Raw genomic sequence first — 22,260 nt, 5'->3', positions numbered from 1 at the left:
AACCTGAATGATACAGCACCACAGTCCTGAAAATAACACTTCTGCCTCCCGGGTCACAGTTTGTACAATGAACTTTCCCCTATGGGAGAACCAGAAAATTCCCTCTCCCTTTGTCATGAATACTTAAAATATTCAAATAACCCGACCTGCCAGGTCAATTTCAAATTCTATCATTTTTTAGTTCACGTTGGTGGCACCTTCAATCCTACATACTACCTCTTATTACTTCCCATCAATGCCTCAGGAAGGGTAAGGACGCTTTTCAGGGGACACACACCCTTACCTTCCTCAAAATAGGTATTCCCCTCTCCTAGATATAACTCCTACATCTCTCTCTGCCCCAGAGGTCTATCCATTTGTATGTATTCTTTATTTTTTAAGATTTTATTTTTAGAGAGAGGGGAAGGAGAGAGGTAAACATCAATGTGGGGTTGCCTCTCACACGTCCCCTACTGGGAACCTGGACAGCAACTCAGACACGTGCCCTAGACTGGGAATGGAACCCACGACCCTTTGGTTTGCAGGCCTGCACTCAGTCCACTGAGCTACACCAGCCAGGGTGTGTGTATGTATTCTTTAAACATCTGAGCAAAAGCACCTAAGTACTGCTCTGTGCCAAGCATTGTGCTCAAACTAAAAGGGTACATGTACACTCGAGTCTCAGTTTAAAAACTTTATTTGGAACAACTATGAGCTTCCCTTAATATTAAAACTGCTTCCAGCCCTGGCTTGTGTGGTTCAGTGGATTGAACGCAGGCCTGCGGACCAAAAGATGGCCAGTTCTGTTACTGGTCAAGGAACATGCCTGGGTTACAGGCCAGGTCCCCAGTTGGGGGCATTGCCAGAGGCAATAAATCAGTTTCCTTAACACATCAATGCTTCTCTCTGTCCTTCCCTCTCTCTTAAAAAAAATAAAATCTTAAAACAAAACAAAAACAGCCATGGCTGGTATGGCTCAGTGGACTGAGCCTGGGTCGGTGAACCCCAGGATCACCATTTCAATTCCTACTCACAACACATACCTGGATTGCAAGCCAGGTCCCCAGTAGGGGGCGTGTGAGGCAACTACATATTGATGTTTCTCTCCCTTCCGCTCTAAAATAAAATCAAATCTTAAAAAAAACTTAGCCCTGGCTGGCATAGCTCAGTGGATTGAGCATGGGCTGCAAACCAGGGTCACAGGTTCGATTCCCAGTCAGGGCACATGCTTGGGTTGCAGGCTATGGCCCCCAGCAACTGCACATCCATGTTTCTCTCTCTCTTTCTCCCTCCCTCCCCTGTCTAAAAATAAATAAATAATTAAATCTAAAAAAAAAAAAAAAAAACCCTTAAAAAAATACCAAAACTTCAAAAAATGTTTCATTAAAAAAACAAAACAAAAAAAACACCTTCATAAACCAGTAGCACCAGCATTCCCTTACTTGAAATGTAGAATCTCGGGCCCCAGAAGTCAAAAATGCCCTTTCTAAAAACATCTCCAGCTCTGGCTGGTGTGGCTTGAGTACCCACCTGCAAACCAACAGGTTGCAGGTTCAATTCCTATTCAGGGCATATGCCTGGGGTGCAGGCCAGGTCCACTTGGGGCCTCATGATAGGCACCCATGCATTGATGTTTCTCTCCCTCTATTTCTCCCTCCCTTCCCCTCTCTAGAAACTAAAAAAAAAAAAAAAAAAAAATTTAATAAAATAAAATAAAAAGATCTCCAGACCCAGCTGGTGTGGCTCAGTGGACTGAGCTTTGGCCTATGGACCAAAAGGTCACTGGTTTGATTCCCCGTCAGGAGACATGCCTGGGTTACAGGCCAGGTCCCCAGTTAGGGGTGTGGAAGAGGTAACCAGTCAATGTTTCTCTCCTCCCCTCTTTCTCCCTGATCTCTAAAAAATAAATAAATAAAGCAATGAAACATGCTGTTTAAAAAATAAAAAGACCTCGAAGAGATTCAAGTACCCCTTTAAAGTTTGAGAAACACTGCTCTAGATGACTGATTTCACTAACAATGCACTTGAGAAGCCAAGTTTCAAGTCCAATAGGATTTGGTACCTGACCAAAGAGGGGTCCTAGGAATTCAACTGAGGCAAACATGACGCTGCTGATTGTATTGAGAGGAAAAGCGAGTGTATCTGGCACTAACACCATGGAAAGAAAGAAGCACAACAGCACTCAGGAGTTCTAATTCATGTTTATTAGTCTGCATAGTGACATAGGCCATCCAAACCCTGGGGGAACCCTCAGCCTCATTCACCTCACACAGGAATGCAAATTAACTTGTTTCAATGCCTGTTATAAAAAAACAAACACCCTTTTAAAAAATCTGATTTAACACAATTTTTATTTCACTTTTTTCATTTCTTTATAAAACAGTCCTCATCTCACTAGCAGCTCTCTCCCCTGGAGTGGGGGAGGGGGAATGGAGATGGTTGGACATCTCCAAAGAAAAGGGGAAGGGGGAGAAGGGCCCAGGGTTACCTCCTGAGGTTCTTCTGGGCCTGTTTCAACAATGTGTCAAAGTCAAGAGAATCAAATTTGCTCTTTACAGGAGCAGGGTCAAAGTCTTCCCGGTTGGAGTCTATAAAGGCAGAGAGAGACAAAACATCAAGGTCTCTGACCATACTTGCCGACCACAGAGTCCTGATGGCCGGCCGCCTCCCAACCCAATAATGATTTTAAGTCATCCCACCCCTTAGGTTCTTTGTTTATCAGATGAAGTCAAGTCTGCCTAGCCCACTCACAAAAAAAGGCTGGGAACCCTTCCAGGCAAATCAAGTTCACCAAAAAGCCTCAGGGCCTCCCTCCACTCACCAAGATCAGAATAGCTTCTCTTGCAGAACTGCCTTCGGCCCCCAAAGCAGAGATCAAAGGGCTGCTCATCTGCCTGCCTCAGCTTGTGGCCACTCTCGATGGCTGCAAATGCCTCCTCAGCATAGCGGTAAGTGACGAAGCCATAGTTGTCACTGATGGGGAAGGTGAGGCAGAGGCTACTTGGGCACATGCCATGGAGAAGAAACAGCCTCCCGGGGGTACAAAGAGGGACTGAGAAGATTCTTCTCGTTCCCCAATAGTCAGCCCACTGGGTGGGAAAATGAAGTTGTCTGTCATTGACCACCACACCCAAGCGAGGAGTAAAGACAAAGAAGCATCAAGGCCCATGAATGGGACAGAAGAGACATCCTGATCTTAGGGCCCAAGCTTACCCTTGGACACGGAAGTGGATGGTGCACTCCTCAATCTCTCCAAAAACAGAGAACCTCTGTTTTAGCTCTGACCGAGTCATTCGGCCAGGTATCTTCCCAATGAACACCACTCTTCTCTCTTCCTATGTAGGGTCAAGGAAAATTCACATAACCATGAGCCAGAGCCAGAGCTACAGACAGCTCCATGAGCACATGGGTCGGGGCAAGCTCCCTCCTTCCATGACCTGTTCCTCTACTCACTATTGCACGCTCCTTCTGCAGCACTCTCTGCCTTTGGTAATGGTCATGTGAACGGTAAGAGCTGTACCTGACAAAAGAAGGTGCCATCAGCCCTCTAGATGTATGACAGCTGAAGTCTCAGAACTGACGCACTTGTACCCCAGATGCACTGACTCCCTGAACACACGCTCACCGCCGCCTCCTGTCACTTCTCCGGCGGGGGGATGGGGAGCGAGACCGGCTTCGGGAACTAGATGAGGAGGATGAGGAAGATGAGGAAGAGGAAGAGCATCTTCGGGAACGTCCAGAGGAACTGCAACTGGACCTGGAAAACAAAGGGGCATGTAGGAATGCTGGGAATGGTGCAGATAAATCCACTTACTTCACCATGGCTGCAGCCCTGCCTCCCTATCAGGAGGTTCAGGCCTCAAGGCAAACGAGAGCTATAGAGGTCTAGAAAAACTTCTCACAGATGACCAAAGTGAAGCCTTCATAAACTTTGGATGTATCTGGAATGTTCCAGTGTTTTGGCATAGGTCATATTTATTTTCAATTATGCAATTAAAAATTGGTAATATTTAATGAATCAGAAAGAAGAAAAATAAACGAACTCAAGAGATAATGGCCTCCTTATCTAAATGGGAAAAATTTGGGTCTGCAACCGAAAAAAAAGTACTGCCAGGAAATAGATGAGGCCACAGGGACACCCAAAGGAACTGCCCAGCCTCTTTCTTCAACAGATTAAAAGGACTGTGTGCCATTAACCCACAATCCCACCAGGAAAATACCAGAAATGAGGACTGATACAGTGCTCAAAGAAATCGACATGGTCAAGACCAAACCCTAACAGCCTCCCCATGGCAGGTCTCTAGGAAGCAGACCTCGAGATACCCCAGACATCAAGAGGACAGAGGCTATTTTCTCAGCTTGCCTCCTTCAACAATCTAGGGAAGTGGGAGAAGACAAAAGCCAAAGACACCAATAGAAGTTTTAGTGCCTGGAAGTATCAAACTTGATGTGCAAAAAGCTTTCAAAATAAACCAGAGTACATGAACCTCCTAAATGGAGAGGACCTAATAGGCCATCAGAGCTCACCTTCGCCACCTCTTGTGTGGGGGGGAGAGGGACCTGGACCGGGACCGGGATGAAGACGACGATGAGGATGAGGAAGATGCGTCACTGGTCCGGTTGGACCCAGAGCTGACTGAACTGCTGCGGCCACGATGGCCCTGCCAGCCCCGGCTTGGGGGACTGGCTGACCTGCAGGCTTTTCGATAACAACGCATTGGCCGCTGCTTGACTGAGGGCTCAGGGGGAATCCTAGTGTTCATGTCATTCCGGCTGGGCGAGGCTTCAGGGGACAGCAAGGCAGATGGGGCAAGGCAAGGGGCTGGAGGATGTGCCTGCTTGTTGCTAGTCCTGTGATCAAGTGGGTCCTGGGAGACAGCTGGGCCTGGGGGCAGGGGGGCTGCTGGGCCCAGGGACAAGACAGGTTTGATGGTGATATCCTGATGGCGTTTGACGTTCCATCGGGAGCCTGCCTCTGGAAAGACTAAGGCAGGAGTCTTTTTGGGGGGGGTCCTGCTCCGGACACAATAGTCATGATCCCCAGAGCCCACATGAACTGGACTAGGGCCATGGACCCCTTCTTGGAGGCGGGCTGCAGCTGGATGTTTGGCCTCTGTAACTCCTTCAGGCTTCAGGGTTCCCTCCTGGGCGGTGGACTTAGGAGATTTGACTTTGGCCAGCAGGGAAACAGCAGCCAAGGGCTTCCATAACTGGTGGGGAGGGGTAGCTGGAGGGGTGAGCCCTGTGAGGGGAGGGAGGATGGAGATAGCAGGGTGAGATCCGATTCTACACTTCCAAACGCTGTGTATATAGGCTCCAGAGAACCCCACCTTGTCTCACAAAGTACACCAACTGTCCACAGCCCAACCTCGCCAACTGGCGCCACTGTTCTTTCCCCCACGTTTCTCACACTGGGGACCAGCAATAGAAACCCAACCAGCCAGGGCCTTCCTGAACCCAACTGTCCAGGGCCTGCCTGGTCTACCTCTGCATACGTAGACCCCTCTACCCTACTCCAGCACTGTCTGACTTCTGGCTGCATTTTGCCTGGACTCATGTAATCATCTTCCGATGATCCCCTACCTTGGGGTTCATAACTGTCCACCCATCTTCTTCTATGTTCCTGCTGGAGGGAGCACCCAAAAACCAATTTGGTAAAGCTTTTTCAATTGCTTATTCACTGAACAGGATAAAGTCCAAATAACTTACATTACAAAGTTCCCGTAATCTGACCTCCTACTTACCACTCTGGCTTTATCTCTTGCTTTAGCTCTACCCTTGCCCCCAACCCTGATCATACACTACACTATAACCAAACTAAACCACCTGCAATTCCCCAAAACATACCCAGCTGACTGTATTTCTTCATTTCACTCAAGATGCTCTATCTACCTAGAGTGCTCAGTTCCCTAAACCTACCTGATTGGTATCAGTGATTTTCAGGTATCAGTGATTTTCTTAAGCCTGTTTCGGAGATTACCTTCCACACGACCCTTCCCTGACTGCCCCCTTCAGATCCCACCATCACCCACGAAGGTTTCTTGAACACACCACCTCTGCTACTCAACATACTCATTTTACACACTTGCCCCTAGACTGTGAGAACCTCAAGAATGAGGACCAGATCTCTGTATCCCCAACACCTACCCACGAGTGGTGGAGAACAGACTCTATAAACATTACCTGCATGAACTAATCAAAGGCAGAGTTCCCCACCCTGAACCCACCTGCCACGTTGGCCAATTCTGGGGCTTGTAACCGGTCTAGGGGCCGCTTCTCCTGGGGAGGGTCAACGCTGCTGGCGGGGGGAAAAGGGAAAGCCTGGTTCATTCCCTCCTTGACATCTCATACATCTGCTTTCCTCAGAAAGCAAAGCAAGAGGAAAGGGGTGTGTGCAGAGAACAATGGGATGCACACCTGCCCCTATCATTCTACTCCAGCACAAAAGGTGTCTTGGTGACTAAACTATAGGTTGGGGCTCAGCTCCACCCAATGCCATGAGGCAGATCTCCAAGCCAGGAACCTCACCTACCCAGCTCAAACCAACCCAAAAACCAATGTGGAGAAGGATGTGCTTGGCAGAACAGCGTGGGGTACCATGAACAAGAAAAATGGAAAAGGGGGAAAAAAAAAAAAAAAAGCCTCTCAGTACTGAGTGAGAAACTGGGGAATAAGGAGGTCCAGGGTGCCTGTGTCCACCAAGGAGTCAGGGAAGCCCTAGCCATGAACATTTCTCCCCACTTATTTTAAACTATCACTAGTGTTTAGCAAGTTTAAAATTTGCTAGCCCTGGCTGGTATGGTTCAGTGGATTGAGCATGGGCCTGCAGACCAAAGGGTCACCGGTTCAATTCCCAGTCAGGGCACATGCCTGAGCTTCAGGCCAGGTCCCCAGTTGAAGGTACATTGAGAGGCAACTGACTGACATGTCTCTCAAGCATTGATGTTTCTCTCCCTCTTTCTCCCTCCCTTCCCCTCTTCCTAAAAACATATAAAAGCTTTTTCAAAAAAGCTTTGTTAAATGCAAGAAAAATCCCCAAAGGCATGACCTGCCAGAAGACCAATGGTACTCGCTGGTACACATCCTCCTACCTTTCCACCCAAGCCAATGCCCAGTAGTGATGGGCTGAGCATGGGGATGGGGAAACAGGGCAAGACTCTAGAGCTGATGAAACATCCCTGCAACAGAGGCATCCCGTGTATGGTCCTGAAGCACCAGCCAGCTGCTGACCAACAGCTGTAGGGTAACTCGTTCACACGTCCCCAGACTTACCCTGAGTTTCCTATAGCCAAGCTGTCAGCAGGAGCCGGGGGAGGGCACTCCTTTTTGGCTGCAAAGAAACCATACTGGTTAAAAGCCCAACCAGATGTTCCAAATTAAGGAGGTGTAGAAAGGCTGGCTTTGACCCAAAGGAGGAAAATCTACTTTGCCTACATATTCTACTGGGCGTTCCCCAGAAAGATCCATTCTCTTCCAGGCCCAGAAACATCCACACTCCCCAGTGAATCTGAGATAGATTCCAACCTTCTAAGCCTGAGGAACTCAAGGGTCTACGTGACCCACCTAACTTTTTTAAGTCTTACAGCCTATTCTTATCCTATACTTACATTTTATCTGAATTATAGATGCCCATTCCATTTCAGGAGTCATTTCTGCATATTTCTCTCCCCAGTTAGACCACAAGCTCCTTGAGAACAGGATACAGCATCCTCCACAGCACTGAGAACCATGCCTTGCACTGAAAAAGCTGAGCTAACCATTGCCTTCTAAATACACCATATCCAACTACTGCTATACCTCTGCTTTCATTCACCATAAGCACCCTATGAAATCCTGTCTTTCGAAGTCTAGCTTGAGAACTACTTCCTTCTAGAAAAATGCCCCCAAACAATCCAACCCACAAGGACCTCCCTACTGGTTTACTCTTTGTATCAAGTACCAGCTGTACCCTCCCCCTGGCTTAGACTGCTCTAGTAGCTGAGACTGCCCCTCCCCCAGTTTAGGTGACTAGAAACTGGGCCCAAAGGAAATACCAACAAAGAGATTGGGACAAAGCTACCCAGGTTCCCTCACCTTCTGATTTCTCAAACTGCTCCAGCAGACTGGACAGGTCCGATGCCTCAATTCCTGTAGAAGTACACAACACAGGGCTGGAAACCCACTCCTATCAACTGAGTTCACAGGTCCCAGGAAGTCCCTAATCACATCACTTCTTTAATGACCCCCCTGCTCACTGTACTAAATAAATCAAGACAGCCACACAAAGCAGGAAAAAATTAAACCCAGAGCTCTACCTCTCAAGAACCCTCCAATGAAATCCAAAGGCCAGTCCGTCTAGGTGCTTTATCCTGATCTACGGAAGACATTGCACGCCCAACCCCCATGCCCTTCTTCACGCTACCTGAACTGCCTGGCACTCACCGATCTCACTGATGAAAGCCTGCACCACATCCTCAGGACCCTGGGAACGTGGAGGTGGCAGGAAAGAGAGTTTCCTTAGACGAGCTGGGTGAACAGCAGGCAACTTGGTGACAGTGCTCTGCTTGGGTGTGGGGACAGCCTTGGCAACAGGAGAAGGGGTCTTCTCCCTGGACATTGTCTCCTGGGTCTCAAGTTTTAACATCTCTGATGCAGGCTCCTCAGTAGTCACACTCTCAGCAGACAGGTGCGGTGAAGGCTTATTCTGTGGGTTTTGCACTGGGGAGCACACTTTGTGTTTCAGATGGGGAGATCCCGGCACTGGCTTGACCTCCACCTTGGTGGACTCTATCTGTGGAGCTCCCTGGCCAGCTGACCCAAGACTGAGAGGAGGAGCCACTGGCACAGGAAGTACACTTTCAGGAAGGTCATCTGGGATGACACTGGGCTCCACTTTGGGTGGGGGAACAACTCTCCCAACAGAGGCTGGAGGCAAAGGTGGTGGGGGCACAGCAGACCAGAATGGAGGATGTCGCAGCCCTGAGCCCCATCCCAAGGGCCCATAAGTACAGCTAGAGCTGTAAGGTGGGATTGGGGCAGGAGGGGGTACCCAAGGCACACTGCAAGTGGGGGGAACTGTATAGGTGCCAGGAGTACCAGACACTAGTGGCACTGTTGGTGGGGGGGGCAGACAAGGATAACCAGGAGACACCGGGGGATAACAAGGCCAAGGTAGTATGGGGGCATAGTGAGTGTAAGAATCAGGTGGCACTGGCCCCACAGACATTGGGAGACTAGGAGGCTGAAAGGGTGGTGGGGGCAGACTGGGGACCCCTTGCCCACTTGCAGGAGGGGGCAGCATAGGGGTCATGCCCACCCCACCTGGTGGAAAAGGCAGGGCAGTGGGCATTGTGGGGGGCATGGACTGCACAGCAGGAGGTGGAAGTCTTGCTGGCAGTGGCATCTCTTGGGATGGCACCTGCTCAGTGGGAGTTGGGGTCATAGATTTGCTTGCAGGTGACTCAGGACTAGAAGCAGCGGGGCTGGGACCCACGGGCACAAAGCAAGCCTCAGGGCTTCTCTGCAGAGCTGTCTTTTTGGCTGGGGCTGGTGGGATGACAAGACAAGGGATATCTGCCAGCCCTGTGGGGGTCTCTGGGAGGCTGGGCCACTTCCCAGATGGGGGCTGGGAACTCCTTTCTTCTGCCTCTGCTTGGCGCTGCTGCCTTCGTCGCCGGTACTCAGATAGGCTAAGAGGCCGAGGTTTAGTTTCCTGGGTTGTGGCACTGGTACCACCTTCTGCCTTCAGAGGACCCACGGCCTCCTTGGCTTCAGGAATGATGGCCTTTGGGGGGTCCAAGGATTCTGACTCCAGGAGCTGGGGGGCTGGACTCCCCTGGGCTGATGACACTGCACCACGTCTGGGATCAGTTGGCCTAGACTTAATTAGCACAGGATTAACTGGAGCCAGGTCATCAGGAACAGAGTCAACGGGTGCTAGGTTGGCTGACACAGAGTCAACTGGTGGCAGGTCATCTGAGACAGGAACAACCACTGCAGGGTCATTTGCCACTGAGCCAACAAGAACTGGCTCAGTCAACACTGGGCCAGCTGGGAGAGCGTCAACCAGCTCTGAGTTGGCTGAAGCAAGGTCAACCAATGCAGGGTCAACAGGTACAGGGTCAGCTAGAACACGGTCAACTGCACTGGGATCAGCTTCAACAGAATCAAGTGGCATGGGGTCGGCACGAGCAGAGTCAACAAAGGAGAGATGGGTTGGAACGGGGTTGGCTTCAATGGTGTCACCCAGGTTGGGGCAAAGATCTAGAGGACCTTCTTTAGCAGGACTAGCTCGTCCAGCACTACTCTCCAAGTTCCCAGAACTAGGCTTTTCCAAGGAAGCTGCCCAGGCCTGAGCCCAGGCCCGAGGCTTCCCTCTACCACAGGGAGGCCCAACCTCTCCTTGAAGTTCCTCCTGAGGCAAACTGCCTGTCTGAGAGATCACCTCTGTAGCCGTAGTAGGGTGCCCACAAGAGGATGACCTCAGCCTCCTGGCATAGCCTTCTATACAGGCTGCTGGCTGTTCCTTTTTCTTCCTCCTCCTGCCCTTTCGAGCTCTCTGGGAACTCTGCACTGCACTGGCTGGTGGGTTTTTAGGCCCCTTGGGTGCCACTGGCTCCATGACCTCCCTGGGCTCCAACAAGGCTGACTCCAGCTTTTCCTCTGAGTCCAGTGACAACCCCTCTTTTGTAGGGCAGAGGGGTTCCTTGGGCACAGCAGCCTCTATCTCTGACTCTAGGGTAGGCAGGAGCAGCTGCAAGGTTGAACTGGCCTCTAATGAATCCTCCAGGAGAACAGGCTGGGGTCCAGCAGGAATCTGATGCAGCACAACTGGGATCTCCAGGTCATTGCCAGCTGTGGCTGCCTGCCCCACAATCTCCAGCACCACACAATCCTCAGGTAGTGTCAAATCACCTGCCTGCTCCTGAAGTTCATTCTCTAGTGACGTCAGGTGGGTAAAGCTGGGCAGGCAGTATGGGTGCATGGCCCGCACCAGCTCACTCAGGGAAGAGATGCTCTTGTCACCAGCTGCCTGCACTGCCATCTCTGCTGCTACTGTTTTATCTTCCTCTTCCGGGCAGGCCAGGTGCATGGGAAAATCTGGGATGCTGCTCATGGAGTTGTCATGCTCCCCATCAAGCATCTGGCCACTGAAGCAGGCCACCTCCTCCTCTTCTTCCCCATCACTACGCTGTTGGGGAGAAGGGGACTGGCTCCTGCGCGGTCTGGATCTTGGGGTTCTCCAGCTAGGAAGTTTGGGGGAGGAAGTCTCCAAGAAGGACGGTGGAGAAAAGTCCCAAGGGGAATCTGTGAGAGACACCTCGACCTACAAAAGAGAAGTCACGGAAGGCATTTTCTCCAGAGCTGTCCCCACACACTCCTCCCCCTGAGATTCCCTGAGGCTCCCTAGGTCAGGCTTACCCCACTCACTTTACTACTGCCTGTGCTGGGTCCCAGTGGGTCAATGGGGGTGATGAGGTCACGGTCTGAGGGTGTTCGGGAGAGGGTTAGCAGCTTGTGCAGCTAAGAGGGAGAAAAGGACCCAAGATGAGTTTTTGCTTCAGAACTATGTGAGTAGGTCCACAGACATACTTTGCACCAACATACAACCCTCCCCCTGGTCCCACACTCACAGAGGGGCCCTCCCGAGGTGACACAAGCAGCTCAGAGTCAGGAATGCTGTCAAAGGGGGACAGGTTCTCAGAATCTGCATTGTCCAAGATCTCCGTCAGAGCTGTGAGCAGTGACACTTCATTCTGGTCCTCCAGCGATAACCTGCTCTGCTCCAAAAAGACAATAGGAAAGTCCCACACCAACATCCCAAATGATCTACTGAGCCACTAAGAGCTAGATGCCAAGAGAATCAGTTTTGCTCAATTTGCCAGGGACAAATTTGAGTACCAGAAGGCACAAGTTCCAATCTCATTTGCTACCATCCACTACCTTTCTAGTATCAATAGAAACCTGTCAAAACTGAGTCTTAAACTTATGTTTTAAAAACTCCTTCCACCCTCAAGTTAAAAAATGGGATACTCAGCAGACAACCCTTGGCTAAACCGGAATTGGGCTCGAACAGGGATCAGACCCTCTAGACATGTAAGTCAGGAGCCCAGGCAGGAGAAAAGGCCTTGGCTACAGCTCAAGCCTCCCAGGTCATCCTTAAATGGGACATAATCTGGCAGCCTGCAGGCGAGCTCTCACTTAGAGACACAAAATACACTTCGATGACTCAGGCTGGGTATCCACGAGCCAAGGGTCTAGGAGAACTGAGCCACTGAGCCATAACGTCCCTGTGAAAAGCCTCTGTCTGAAGACTTGCAAGCCCAGCACTAGCTCACCTCTCCAAGACTCCCAAAATCCTCGATGAGGGAGATGAGAGAGGCATCCATGTAGCTCTGCATGGTCCCCAGGAGTGTCTCATCCTGCAGCATCAGCTCTTCCATCCCCAGGTCCTTGTCCTTCAGACAGGGGCCCAGCCGAGACAGACTCACAAAGCCAGAATCATCCACCTCTTCTTGCAGCAGCACCTGCAGCAAAAGGGGGAAAGTCAGAAGGACACTGTGAAAGCTGCAGGATATGGGCCCTCTGGGGCAGCTGACTGATACGCTCCGTAAACTAGGTGCCTAGCCCTCCACCAATGGCCCCAGACTCAGCAGGAGCCCCACCACAGCCAAATCTCCAGACTTGGTAAGCGGAGAGAAGTACAACTCATGAGTCAAAGCCCCAACCGAGATGGCAGTGTTCAAGGACCTCCTGGGCAAAAAAAAAAAAAAAAGAGTGTTTAGCCTACATCCAGAAACAGAGGGAGCCACAAGGGATTATTGAACTGGGGATTTAAAATATCAAGACTGTTCAGAAGAGACGTCTGCTGGAAGTGTGAAGGCAGACAGTCTGAAGGGCAGCACTCATGGAGAGAAGACCAGGAAGCAGGCAATTCAGCTACCACCTTACCTCCCTCAAGCCCTCTTACACTTCTCTTCCCTGCTTAGCTCAAGTCCGGCCTTCAAGAAGACTCCTCAGGGTGCCCCAACTCAAGATGCTGTCTCCCCTGAATTTACACGTTTCTGTATCACTCACTTTTCTGGTGACCACATCCTGCCCCCTCCCCAGTCCATGACATTCCTTGCATCATTACTAAAACTAGATTCCAAGTTCTTTTGGGGCAAATAAAACAACCCTTCGTATCCTATTAGCTTTTATATTCTTCTTCGCTTTAGAAGGGCTTATACTGTCCACACACTTCTTGATCACCGTGATGCCTAGCACAGTGTCTTATACATAGCTGATATTCACACTTAACTCACACTTCTTAAAAAAATTTGTTAAAGTGTTTATTGATTTTAGAGAAAGAGGAAGGGGGAGAGAAAGAGAAAGATTTATGTGAGAGAGAAACACTGACTGGTTGCCTCCAATACATGCCCAACCAGGGAATGAACCAACCTAGGTATGTGCCCTGACCGGGAATCGAACCCCCAACCTTTTGGCATACCGGGCAGAACTCTAACCGAGCCATGACGATCAGGGCACTTACTTTATGCTTTTATTTTGAAGGCTCTACAGTGTGCCATCCAATCTCTCAAGGGTAGTCCCAAGGGAAAATAAAGTCTCTTCCCTACCCCTACCAGGTAAGAAAAAGGATGAGAAAGCTTGATTCTGTAGATGAAAAAGCCCCACCCCACCAGTTCCCTGAGAACCAGCAATGTCTTCAGCCTTGTTAGGCAGGGAGTCACCCGTCCAGGCCTGTCAAGCATGTGGGTGTGGGCAGGGCCAGAAGTGGCTGGAATGGGGCCGGCAACGCCAGAGGCCAGAGGCCAGAAGCGCAGGTATCTTCCCAGTAGGAAATATCTGATGCAAAGTCAGAGAATAGGAACAAGGACAAGTCAGCCCCTTCCCCTTCGGCAGCAAAGGGAAATTCTGCACTTCTTCTAAGGAGGAAAAATAAAAAGCAACAGGTATAACTACACTTTATATCCAACCTGCTACCAAGCTGAGGATACCATGGGAGAGGAAGGGCTAGAGAAGAACTCTTTAGGAAGCCAGGCTCAGAGAAGAAGTGAAAGGTGGCAGGTTTTAGGCACTGACTCCTCCCAGACCTTCACAATCCTGTAATTACAACCAGAAGCTGAATAGCACCTGGCTCAGCAAACACTCTGAAGTGAGCAAGAAGGCCGCATCTCAACTTGCCCTGCCACTTAACCTGGCCCAGAATCTCAAAACAATGACCAGGTCTACAAACCACTCATCACCACTTCCAACAGACAAGTACTGGAGCCCCAGCCAGAGACAACCCCTCTTCACCTGACCTCACCCAGCACTCAATCCCCACATAGGAGAACTCCCAGAGTACCAAGATCATCCACGGGCTAAGCCCAGGCTAAAAGTAGGGTTTTGTGCCTGCATGGTTCAAAACCAGCTACAAATTTTAAAAAATAAATATGATCACTTCCAAAGGCCCTCCCTAAATCCCTCTAGTGGTATCTTACTGCTCTTGATATAGGTTTCAACTCTTTAATATGGTTTACTGGGGTCCTGGTCTTCCCCAACAGACTTCTGCTCCAGGGTGTCCTCTCTCACCAACCCCCCATCTCTCTACACACCACCCATATAGGTCCCTCAGTTTCTCCAGTAAGCCACATTCTCTCCCACCTTACATTATAAGGCCTTCACTTATAATGCCCTCTGATGAAAGCGTCCCCCACCTACACATAGCCTTTGAGTCTCAGCTTAAAATGTCCTTTCCTAGACCCTACAAAGTAGATTACTACTACTAATTATATGATCTCAAATATGCACTTTCCTTATTGTCTGTCCAGCCTGATAAAAACATAAGACCTGCCTTGGCCGGTGTGGCTCTGTTGGTTGGAGTGTTGTCCCATATACCTAAAGGTCTCGGGTTCAACTCCCGGTCAGCACACATGCCCAGGTTGCCCATTCAATCTCCTGTCAGGGCAGTACAAGAAGGGGCATCTCAACTTGTCCTGCCACTTACCTGGCCCAGAATCTCAAGACAATGACCAGCTCCACAAACCACTCATCACCACTTCCAACAGACAATAGATACTTCTCTTCCCTCCCCCTTTCTCTTTTCCTACAAAAGCAATGAAAAAGTATCCTTGGGGGAGGATAAAGTGAGATCCTATAGGATAGGGCCCAAGAGTGGTTTACAGCAGTATTCCCTGTGTCCGAACATAATGCTATCTCAATAACTAGCTGGTTGACTAGCTTCCACACATGGTTCTTGGGGAGCTGGGGGCAGAACAGGGCAATCTCTCCATGAGACCCTCTCCAACCCCAAATGACCACCCAACTTGGATCAAGAATTCTTCCTGCCTCTCCCGCAAAGCATAGGCAGCACCACTCCAAGATGTGACCTCTAAGAAAAGGAAGGAAGAGAAGGTGGCAGCTCCCAAGTTAGGGACTCAGAAGCCATTCTCTCCTGGGCAAGGGCCTGGATTGGTCTATTGAAAATGACATGATCAGGCAGCCTGCAGCCCAACTTCCACCTGCAGAACAACAAAAAAGCTTTCAAGGACTTGGCTTCATTGCTTAAGAGTTCAAGCTAAGTCCTGCTCAACTCCACTCCCATTGGTAACTTTTAACAAGCCCCCTACTGAGGAATAAGAAGATAACTTTTGAAGTATGGAGAACTGAAGGCCAAGAAAAAAAGATTCTAACAGAAAGATTCCCCTCCCCATCCAATAAATGTTCACCTAGTGTTGTTCTCAAATTGCATCCAACTTTTCCCATCCCCAGCAAAAATCCCAGACACCCTTACAAAATGACCACCCCAATTTGTATCAGTTCACAGGAGCAAGGCTTAGCTGCCTCCTCAAAGGAGATGCTGAAAGAAAAAGTGAGAGAAGTTGAGAGGATTATTCTTTCCCTTCCTTAAGCTTGTCTCCTGTACGTATCAACACTCTCCATTCCCTTTGATTCAAGAATCAGGACTGCAGGCAACCAAAGTGCCAGTGCCCGTGACTCACAACCCAGCCCAAGCTGGTCAGGCAGAGGCCACCACAAGCTCACCCCACAGCCCTTCAACCTCAGCCCTCGACCCTCCCCAGCACACCCGGCCATCCGCACATCTGGAAAGTCCTTCACCATCCGCTGTCTGAGAGGCACCGGGGACCAAAGCAGGAGTAAAAAAAAAAACTCCAAGGCTCTGAGCAAAGTTGACTCTAGCAGTCCCTACCTTCGTTCCCGGCCAGGGGCCCCCAGCTGGGTCGGAGATGGCGGGACCAGCTGAGACACACCCAGTTCCCGGCAGTGCGGCTCCAGCGCCGATACCAGACGCCGGGCAGCCTGAGGCGGGAGCCACGTGGACATCCCCTCCCCGTCCCAACGTGGACCCGCGGCCCCCCCAACCCTGAGCCCAATCCACGTGGGTGCCGGGGCCCTCTGGAGGGGGAGGGGAAGCAGATAAGTTCTCCGGAGAAAATCGCTCCCCCCAGACCACGTGGCTCCGAAAAGGCACTGCGACGCGGGGATAGGGGTAACCCCCGCCCTCGGCATCCTTAGAGGGAGGTCTTAGCTCTCAACTCCAAGCCCGAATCCCTCACCGCCCCCACCCCCATCACGGGCCACGTTTCCAACACCAAGCTGTGCTTCTTCGCCGACCCGCAGGAATGGCCGTAGGGACCCTGCCTCTGCCCGCATCCTACCAGCAAAGGGCCCAGTCCACTCGGCGCAACCTGTCTCCCACAGCCACCCGGCATAGGCTCCGGAGCGCTTCCTCCCTTTCCCGTAGCGTCCACGTGTCACCGCCCGGCACACGCCGCTTTGCTGCCAGCCGCGGGCCGGCCGCCAGCCTCTCACCTGCTCCCCGCCGCTCACAGTGCCCACAGTCCCATACGGCGCTTGGCTCCGACTTCCCTTCCTGCTGCCGCGAACTCCACCGCCAGGGTCGGGGCCAGGGCCCCCACTCGGAGGCGGCGCGACTCGGTCTCTCCGTCCCCGGCGCGCCGCCATCTTGGCCCCTGAACATCCAAGCGCAGCTCTGATAGCCGGCGCCGCCTCCAAGTCGCCTGCCTCGCCCAGCCGGTTGTGGAGAGAGAACTACAACTCCCGGAAGACACTGCAAGACTACGAATTCCAGAAGGCCGTGCGGCGAGACCCACTCTCTCCACACGCTCTTGCACCCGGAAGGAGGGCAGCGGTCTCACGAGGGATCCTGGGAAAGTAGTCGCTTTTACTGAGCCGGGCTGGTACATGCTACAGGCGTACGTACTGTAATGCTTAGTTTTTCTATGTGGGGTACCCAGTTAGGGAGCGAGGAGTAATAAGGGAAGAGTTAACATTTGCGCATCTTTTTATTTTCCTAATCTACCCAACTGTCGGAACACCCTCTTTTGTGTGATGCTCTACCTGCTTATACAGTACATTCCTTTCACTACAATCCAATTGTGCCTATGTTTTGAAACAGCACCCCCTAGTGGGCACGCGCATTCCAGGCTCTAACCCTCACCTAATCTCATACTGCGGCACTACTGCGAGTTTAATCTTTAAAACACTGCATTCTCAGCGTCTCTCGGGGACGATCTAACACCCAGGTTGGCGTCTCATTACCAAGTGTCCTGCAATGATGCAAACAGATCACCTTGCTGCCCTCCGAAGGCAACAGGTGTTCTCCTGCCTTGGTTTTTCTGTCTGGGGTACTCGAACCTCGAAACATCTTTCATACCCTATTGTATCCAGGAAAGCCTTTTTTGATCATCCCAGCCAATCGTGATCCCTCTCTGTACTTCTACAGTCGATCACTATCTCTACTAATCACTCACTTGCCATTTAGAAGTTACTTCATATTGTTTTCCTATTTTTTAAAAAAGGTTTTATTACAAAAGTTTAAAAATCATTTCAAAGAATGCAAAACTATATAAAGTAAAAAAATACACTTGGCCTGCAGATTTAACCCTTGTCACCTTCAGTGTGTATACATCCACACTTTTCCCATGAATCTAAAAATCTATAGGGTTACGCATTGGTCCTCCTTCTTCTTTCTTCTTTCTTCTTCTTCTGTTGTTTAAAAATAGAACCATTCTGTGGCCTGGCTGGTGTGGTTTAGTGCAGCGATCCCCAAACTTTTTGGCACCAGTGACCGGTTTTTCCACTAACGGGGGCGGGGGAGGGCGGAGGGGGAAACTGGAGGTGGAGCTCAGGCGAGCTTCACTTGCTTGCCTCTGCACACCTCCTGCAAAGGACTGGGTGGTGGGGGGCCAGGAGGGCTAGACAGGAGGCAGAGCTCCGGAGAGCTACCCTGGTGGCCTGATTCCTAACAGGCCATGAATCTGTTCCAGTCCGCGGCCCCGGTGTTTGGGGACCCCTGATTTAGTGGGTTGAGCGCTGACCTTCAAACTGAAAGGCTGAACCTAAAGGTCGCAGGTTTGATTCTCACATAGGGCACATTCCTAGGTTTCTGGCCAGGTGCCCGGTTGGGGGGCCAGAGGCAGTGGGTTCATGTTTCTCTTCCTCTCTCCCTCTCTTGCCCTCTCTAAAAAATAAACAAAATCTTTTTTTAAAAAAGGACCATTCCATATGTATAGTTCTACAACTTGCTTTTTTTTCATGTAGCACTGTTAGTTCATTCATTACCCAAATATTTACTGAGATCTTAGTACCCCTTCCATTATATGGATATATCATTACTTGTTATAAATATTTCCAGTTTTTCACTATTACAAATGAAGTTACAGTGAACATTCTTGTACATGTGTACATGTACATATATTTGCACTTTTGTTTGGAATAGTTTCCTTAAAAAGAAATTGCTGAGTTAAAGATGTATGCATTTGAAATTTTGGTGGATAATGCCAAATTGTCCTTCAGGAAGGTTGCATCAACATATATTCCCACATCCTCCACTGGGTGATCATTTGGAATGTCATTCCAATAAGTGAAAGTTGCAGGTTCGATCCCCCATAAGGGCACATATAAAGAATCAGCCAATGAATGCATAAATAAATGGAACAATCAATCGATGTTACTCTTTCTCTTTCCCTCTCCCTTCTTAAAATCAAATAAACATTTAGTGGGGTGGGCTGGGTGGATGGGTGTGAAATAATTGGAACTGTAACAGCCTAAACAATAAAACATAAAAAAGTAAAAATAAGCCCTGGATGGTGTTGCTCAGTGGATTGAGTGCTGGCCTGTGAACCAAAGGGTTGCCTGTTTGTGTCCCAGTCAAAGCACATGCCTGGGTTGTGGGCCAGGTCCCTGCTTGGGGCATACAGAGGTAACCTACACATTGATGTATCTCTCCCTCTCTCCCTCCCTTCCCCCTCTCTAAAAATAAATAAAATATTTAAATATATATGTATACATGCATATGTGTGTATATGTACACACACACACACACACACACACACACATTCCTACAAAAGTTTCATGAAAGGAGAGGGCCTCTGTTATGGACTGAATTGTGCCTACCCCACCCGCACCAGGCAAAATTCATATATTGAAGGGACATACTCCCAATATCACTGTATTTGGAGATAGAGCATTTAAGGAGGTAAAGTTAAATGACATCATAAAAGTGGAGGCCTAATCCCATAGATCTGGTGTCAGAAGAGGAAGCAACAACTTAAGACAGGGAAGAGGTCTCACCAGAAACCAGCACTGCCAGCACCTTAATCTTGGATTTCTAACCCCCAGGGCTGTGAAAAAATAAATGTCTGTTGTTTAAGCCCTTTAGTCTGTGGTATTGTGTTATGGCATCCTGGGCACACAAATACAACTGCCTTTCAGTTAGTTTCATAATCTTTCAGGTAAGTTAATTTTGTCTTCCCAAATAGGCTTTAAAAGCCACAAATTCAGCCCTGGCCGGGTACTCAATGGTTAGAACATCGACAGATGTGCCACAGTTGTGGATTTGATCCCTGGTCAGGGCACATATAAGAATAAATCATGGTCCCTGTAATGTATGGAGGCAGTGGGAAGGGGCTCCGGCCCCCTCAGCGTCATGTCTTCAGTGCTGATGGTTTCCAGTCCTCCGGTTCTGTCCTCAAGCGCCGGGACACTGGTAAAAAGAATAAACCATGGAAAAGAAAAGGAAAAAACAATGAATGCATAAATAAGTGGAACAATAAATATTTTTCTCCTCTCTATAAAATCAGTTTTAAATTTGTTTAAAAAGCCACAAATTCAGAAACTGAATCTGTTCACAATTTTCTGTATAAAATAGTCCTATGAGGGCAACAATAAAGTTTCCAATAAACTTAGAAATTATTTGCCTATGGGAAATCAGTAAGAATAGATAACATAACACATTTCTTCGTCTGTGGAAGAAACATAGTCTAAAAGATGACCTATAAATGTTGGTGATTTGGGCATGAATTATGGTCATTATCATGGTGATTGGGCTTTTGGAAGATTCATGTTAAGGCAGAAAGTTGTGGCCTTTTTGCTTTGTTCAGCATCTAACAAAACAAAATATTCACCTAAATATGGTGTCTGCATGGAATCTACTCAAAAAGATAAGAATATATCTCTCGGTCTCTATTTTTTTTGTTTTTATTTTAGAGAGAAGGGGAGGGAAGGAGAAAGAGAGGAAGAGAACGATTATCTGCCCTTTGTACACACCCCAACTGGGGACCAAAACAACCCAGGCATGTCCTCTGACCAGGAATCAAACTGTGACCTTTTGGTTTACCAGCTGACTCCCAACAAACTGAGCCACATGGGCTGGGGCATACCTCTCAGTCTTCAGTGCCACTGAGACAGAGGTGTTGTGGCTGCTACTCTCCTTGGCAGATGCATTCCTAAGGGCCATGAAGGAAAACCTCAGAGACATAGGCCACCAAACACTGGCACCTCCAATCACATGTCCTTGCTCAACTCCATGCTCACCAGACTCATCTGATTATAATAACTGACTTCCCATATCATTTTCCATGGGGAGAAAGAATGGTAATCAAGAGAAACAAAATTCCAAGTTCACATAATTTGTATTTGTCAGTATCAATTAACAAATGAGCGTTCTGCTTTATTTATTTAGTGCCTACTATGTGCCAGGCTCTGTGTTAGGCACTGGAAATACAGCAATAGCAAATCAGACCAAAAAAACAACAAAAAAATAAAAAACCCTCTCTAATGAAGTTCACATTCTAGTTGAGTGACAATCTCCTAGTAAACAGTCAAAAATAATTTCAAAAGGCTTTATTAGGTACTATCAGAAAATAAATGGGATGGAGAGAGTAAAAGATAAAAAGGAACAATTTTATTTATTTAGAGGAAAAGGGAATGAGAAAAAGAGGGAGAGAAACATCTCCCACACGTGCTCTGACAACACTAAACCCTCAATCTAGGCATGTGCCCTGACTGGGCATTGAACCTCCAATCTTTTGGTTTGTGGGGCATTGCCCAACCAACTGAGCCACACCAGCCAGAGCAAGAGGGAACAGTTTTATATGGTGTGATCAGGTAAGGTCTCCAAGGGGGAGATACTTGAAGTAAGATCTAAATCACAAGGAAAACCTTCCATTCAGAGGACATTTTGGCCCTGGCTGGTGTGACTCAGTGGATTGAGCTCCAGCCTGCGAACCTACAGGTCACCAGTTGGATTCCTGGTCAGGGCATGTTCTTAGGTTGCAGGGCAGGTTCCCCAATGGGGGCATGCAAAAGGCAACCTTCTCTCTCACACTGATGTTTCTCTTCTCTCTAAAAAATAAATAAATAAAATCTTAAAAAAGAGGACATTATGTGGTAAGAACAGCCAATGCACAGGCTCTGAAGTAGGAACACATCTGTTGTGTTCAAAAGGAAGACCAGTTTAACTAAACAGTTCTAGAAAAGAGGGAGGGAGAGTAGTGCCAAAATAATGTTTCATGTGTATTTAATTTGTGTGAGTCAGTCTCCTGCATCTGATGAATTATGATTCACTGAATCTCCAGACCTGCAACACTGAGGACCAGCCCTGGTGTAGCTGGAAGTTCCCCAGATGGCCCCCAATAATCCCTGCCTCCTGTTATTCACACTCTTATGTCAGTCCCTCCCATATTATACACCAGGATTGGTCTGTGTGACCAATAGTAGAAGGCAAAAGTGATGATATAGCACTTCAAAGACTGGGTTATAAAAAGACAGGCTTTCTTTTTTTTTTTTCTTTTTTTTTAATGGCAATCTTTTTTCTTTTTTTAAGATTTTATTTATTTATTTATTTTTAGAGAGGGAAGGGAGGGAGAAAGAGAGAGAGAGAAACATCAATGTGCGGTTGCTGGGGGTCATGGCCCGCAACCCAGGCATGTGCCCTGACTGGGAATCAAACCTGCGACACTTTAGTTCACAGCCCGCACTCAATCCACTGAGCTA

At 48.9% G+C, this 22,260-nt stretch overlaps 1 protein-coding gene and 1 non-coding gene across 7 annotated transcripts; one reads left to right on the top strand and one right to left on the bottom strand.

Annotated features, from left to right (window-relative positions):
• Positions 1-2,161: 2,161 nt before the first annotated feature.
• Positions 2,162-16,972, bottom strand: PPRC1 (PPARG related coactivator 1). 6 transcript variants are annotated; one of them, XM_045854215.1, is made up of 14 exons: positions 16,774-16,972; positions 12,297-12,485; positions 11,592-11,738; positions 11,380-11,481; positions 8,401-11,284; positions 8,053-8,106; positions 7,252-7,309; positions 6,207-6,277; positions 4,507-5,221; positions 3,605-3,736; positions 3,433-3,499; positions 3,193-3,314; positions 2,801-2,952; positions 2,162-2,567 (listed from the first exon to the last, which is right to left on the bottom strand). In XM_045854215.1, exons 1-14 carry the CDS (start codon positions 16,924-16,926, stop codon positions 2,464-2,466), a joined length of 4,950 nt encoding a protein of 1,649 aa, XP_045710171.1. In that variant the 5' UTR covers positions 16,927-16,972; the 3' UTR covers positions 2,162-2,463. The 6 variants fall into 6 exon arrangements, with proteins under 6 accessions (XP_045710171.1, XP_045710173.1, XP_045710172.1 ...); XM_045854217.1 differs by having other exon boundaries at positions 3,433-3,493; XM_045854216.1 differs by having other exon boundaries at positions 6,207-6,274.
• Positions 16,973-19,827: 2,855 nt separating this feature from the next.
• Positions 19,828-19,972, top strand: LOC123829183. The gene has a single exon (XR_006787569.1). It is a non-coding gene; the product is annotated as a small nucleolar RNA SNORA57 (small nucleolar RNA).
• Positions 19,973-22,260: the final 2,288 nt, after the last annotated feature.

The sequence above is a fragment of the Phyllostomus hastatus genome, unplaced genomic scaffold (genome assembly GCF_019186645.2).
Source record: "Phyllostomus hastatus isolate PE091 unplaced genomic scaffold, TTU_PhHast_1.1 phas_scaffold_1066, whole genome shotgun sequence".
Taxonomy (NCBI): Eukaryota; Metazoa; Chordata; class Mammalia; order Chiroptera; family Phyllostomidae; genus Phyllostomus; species Phyllostomus hastatus.
This window is presented reverse-complemented; position numbering and strand designations above follow the sequence as displayed.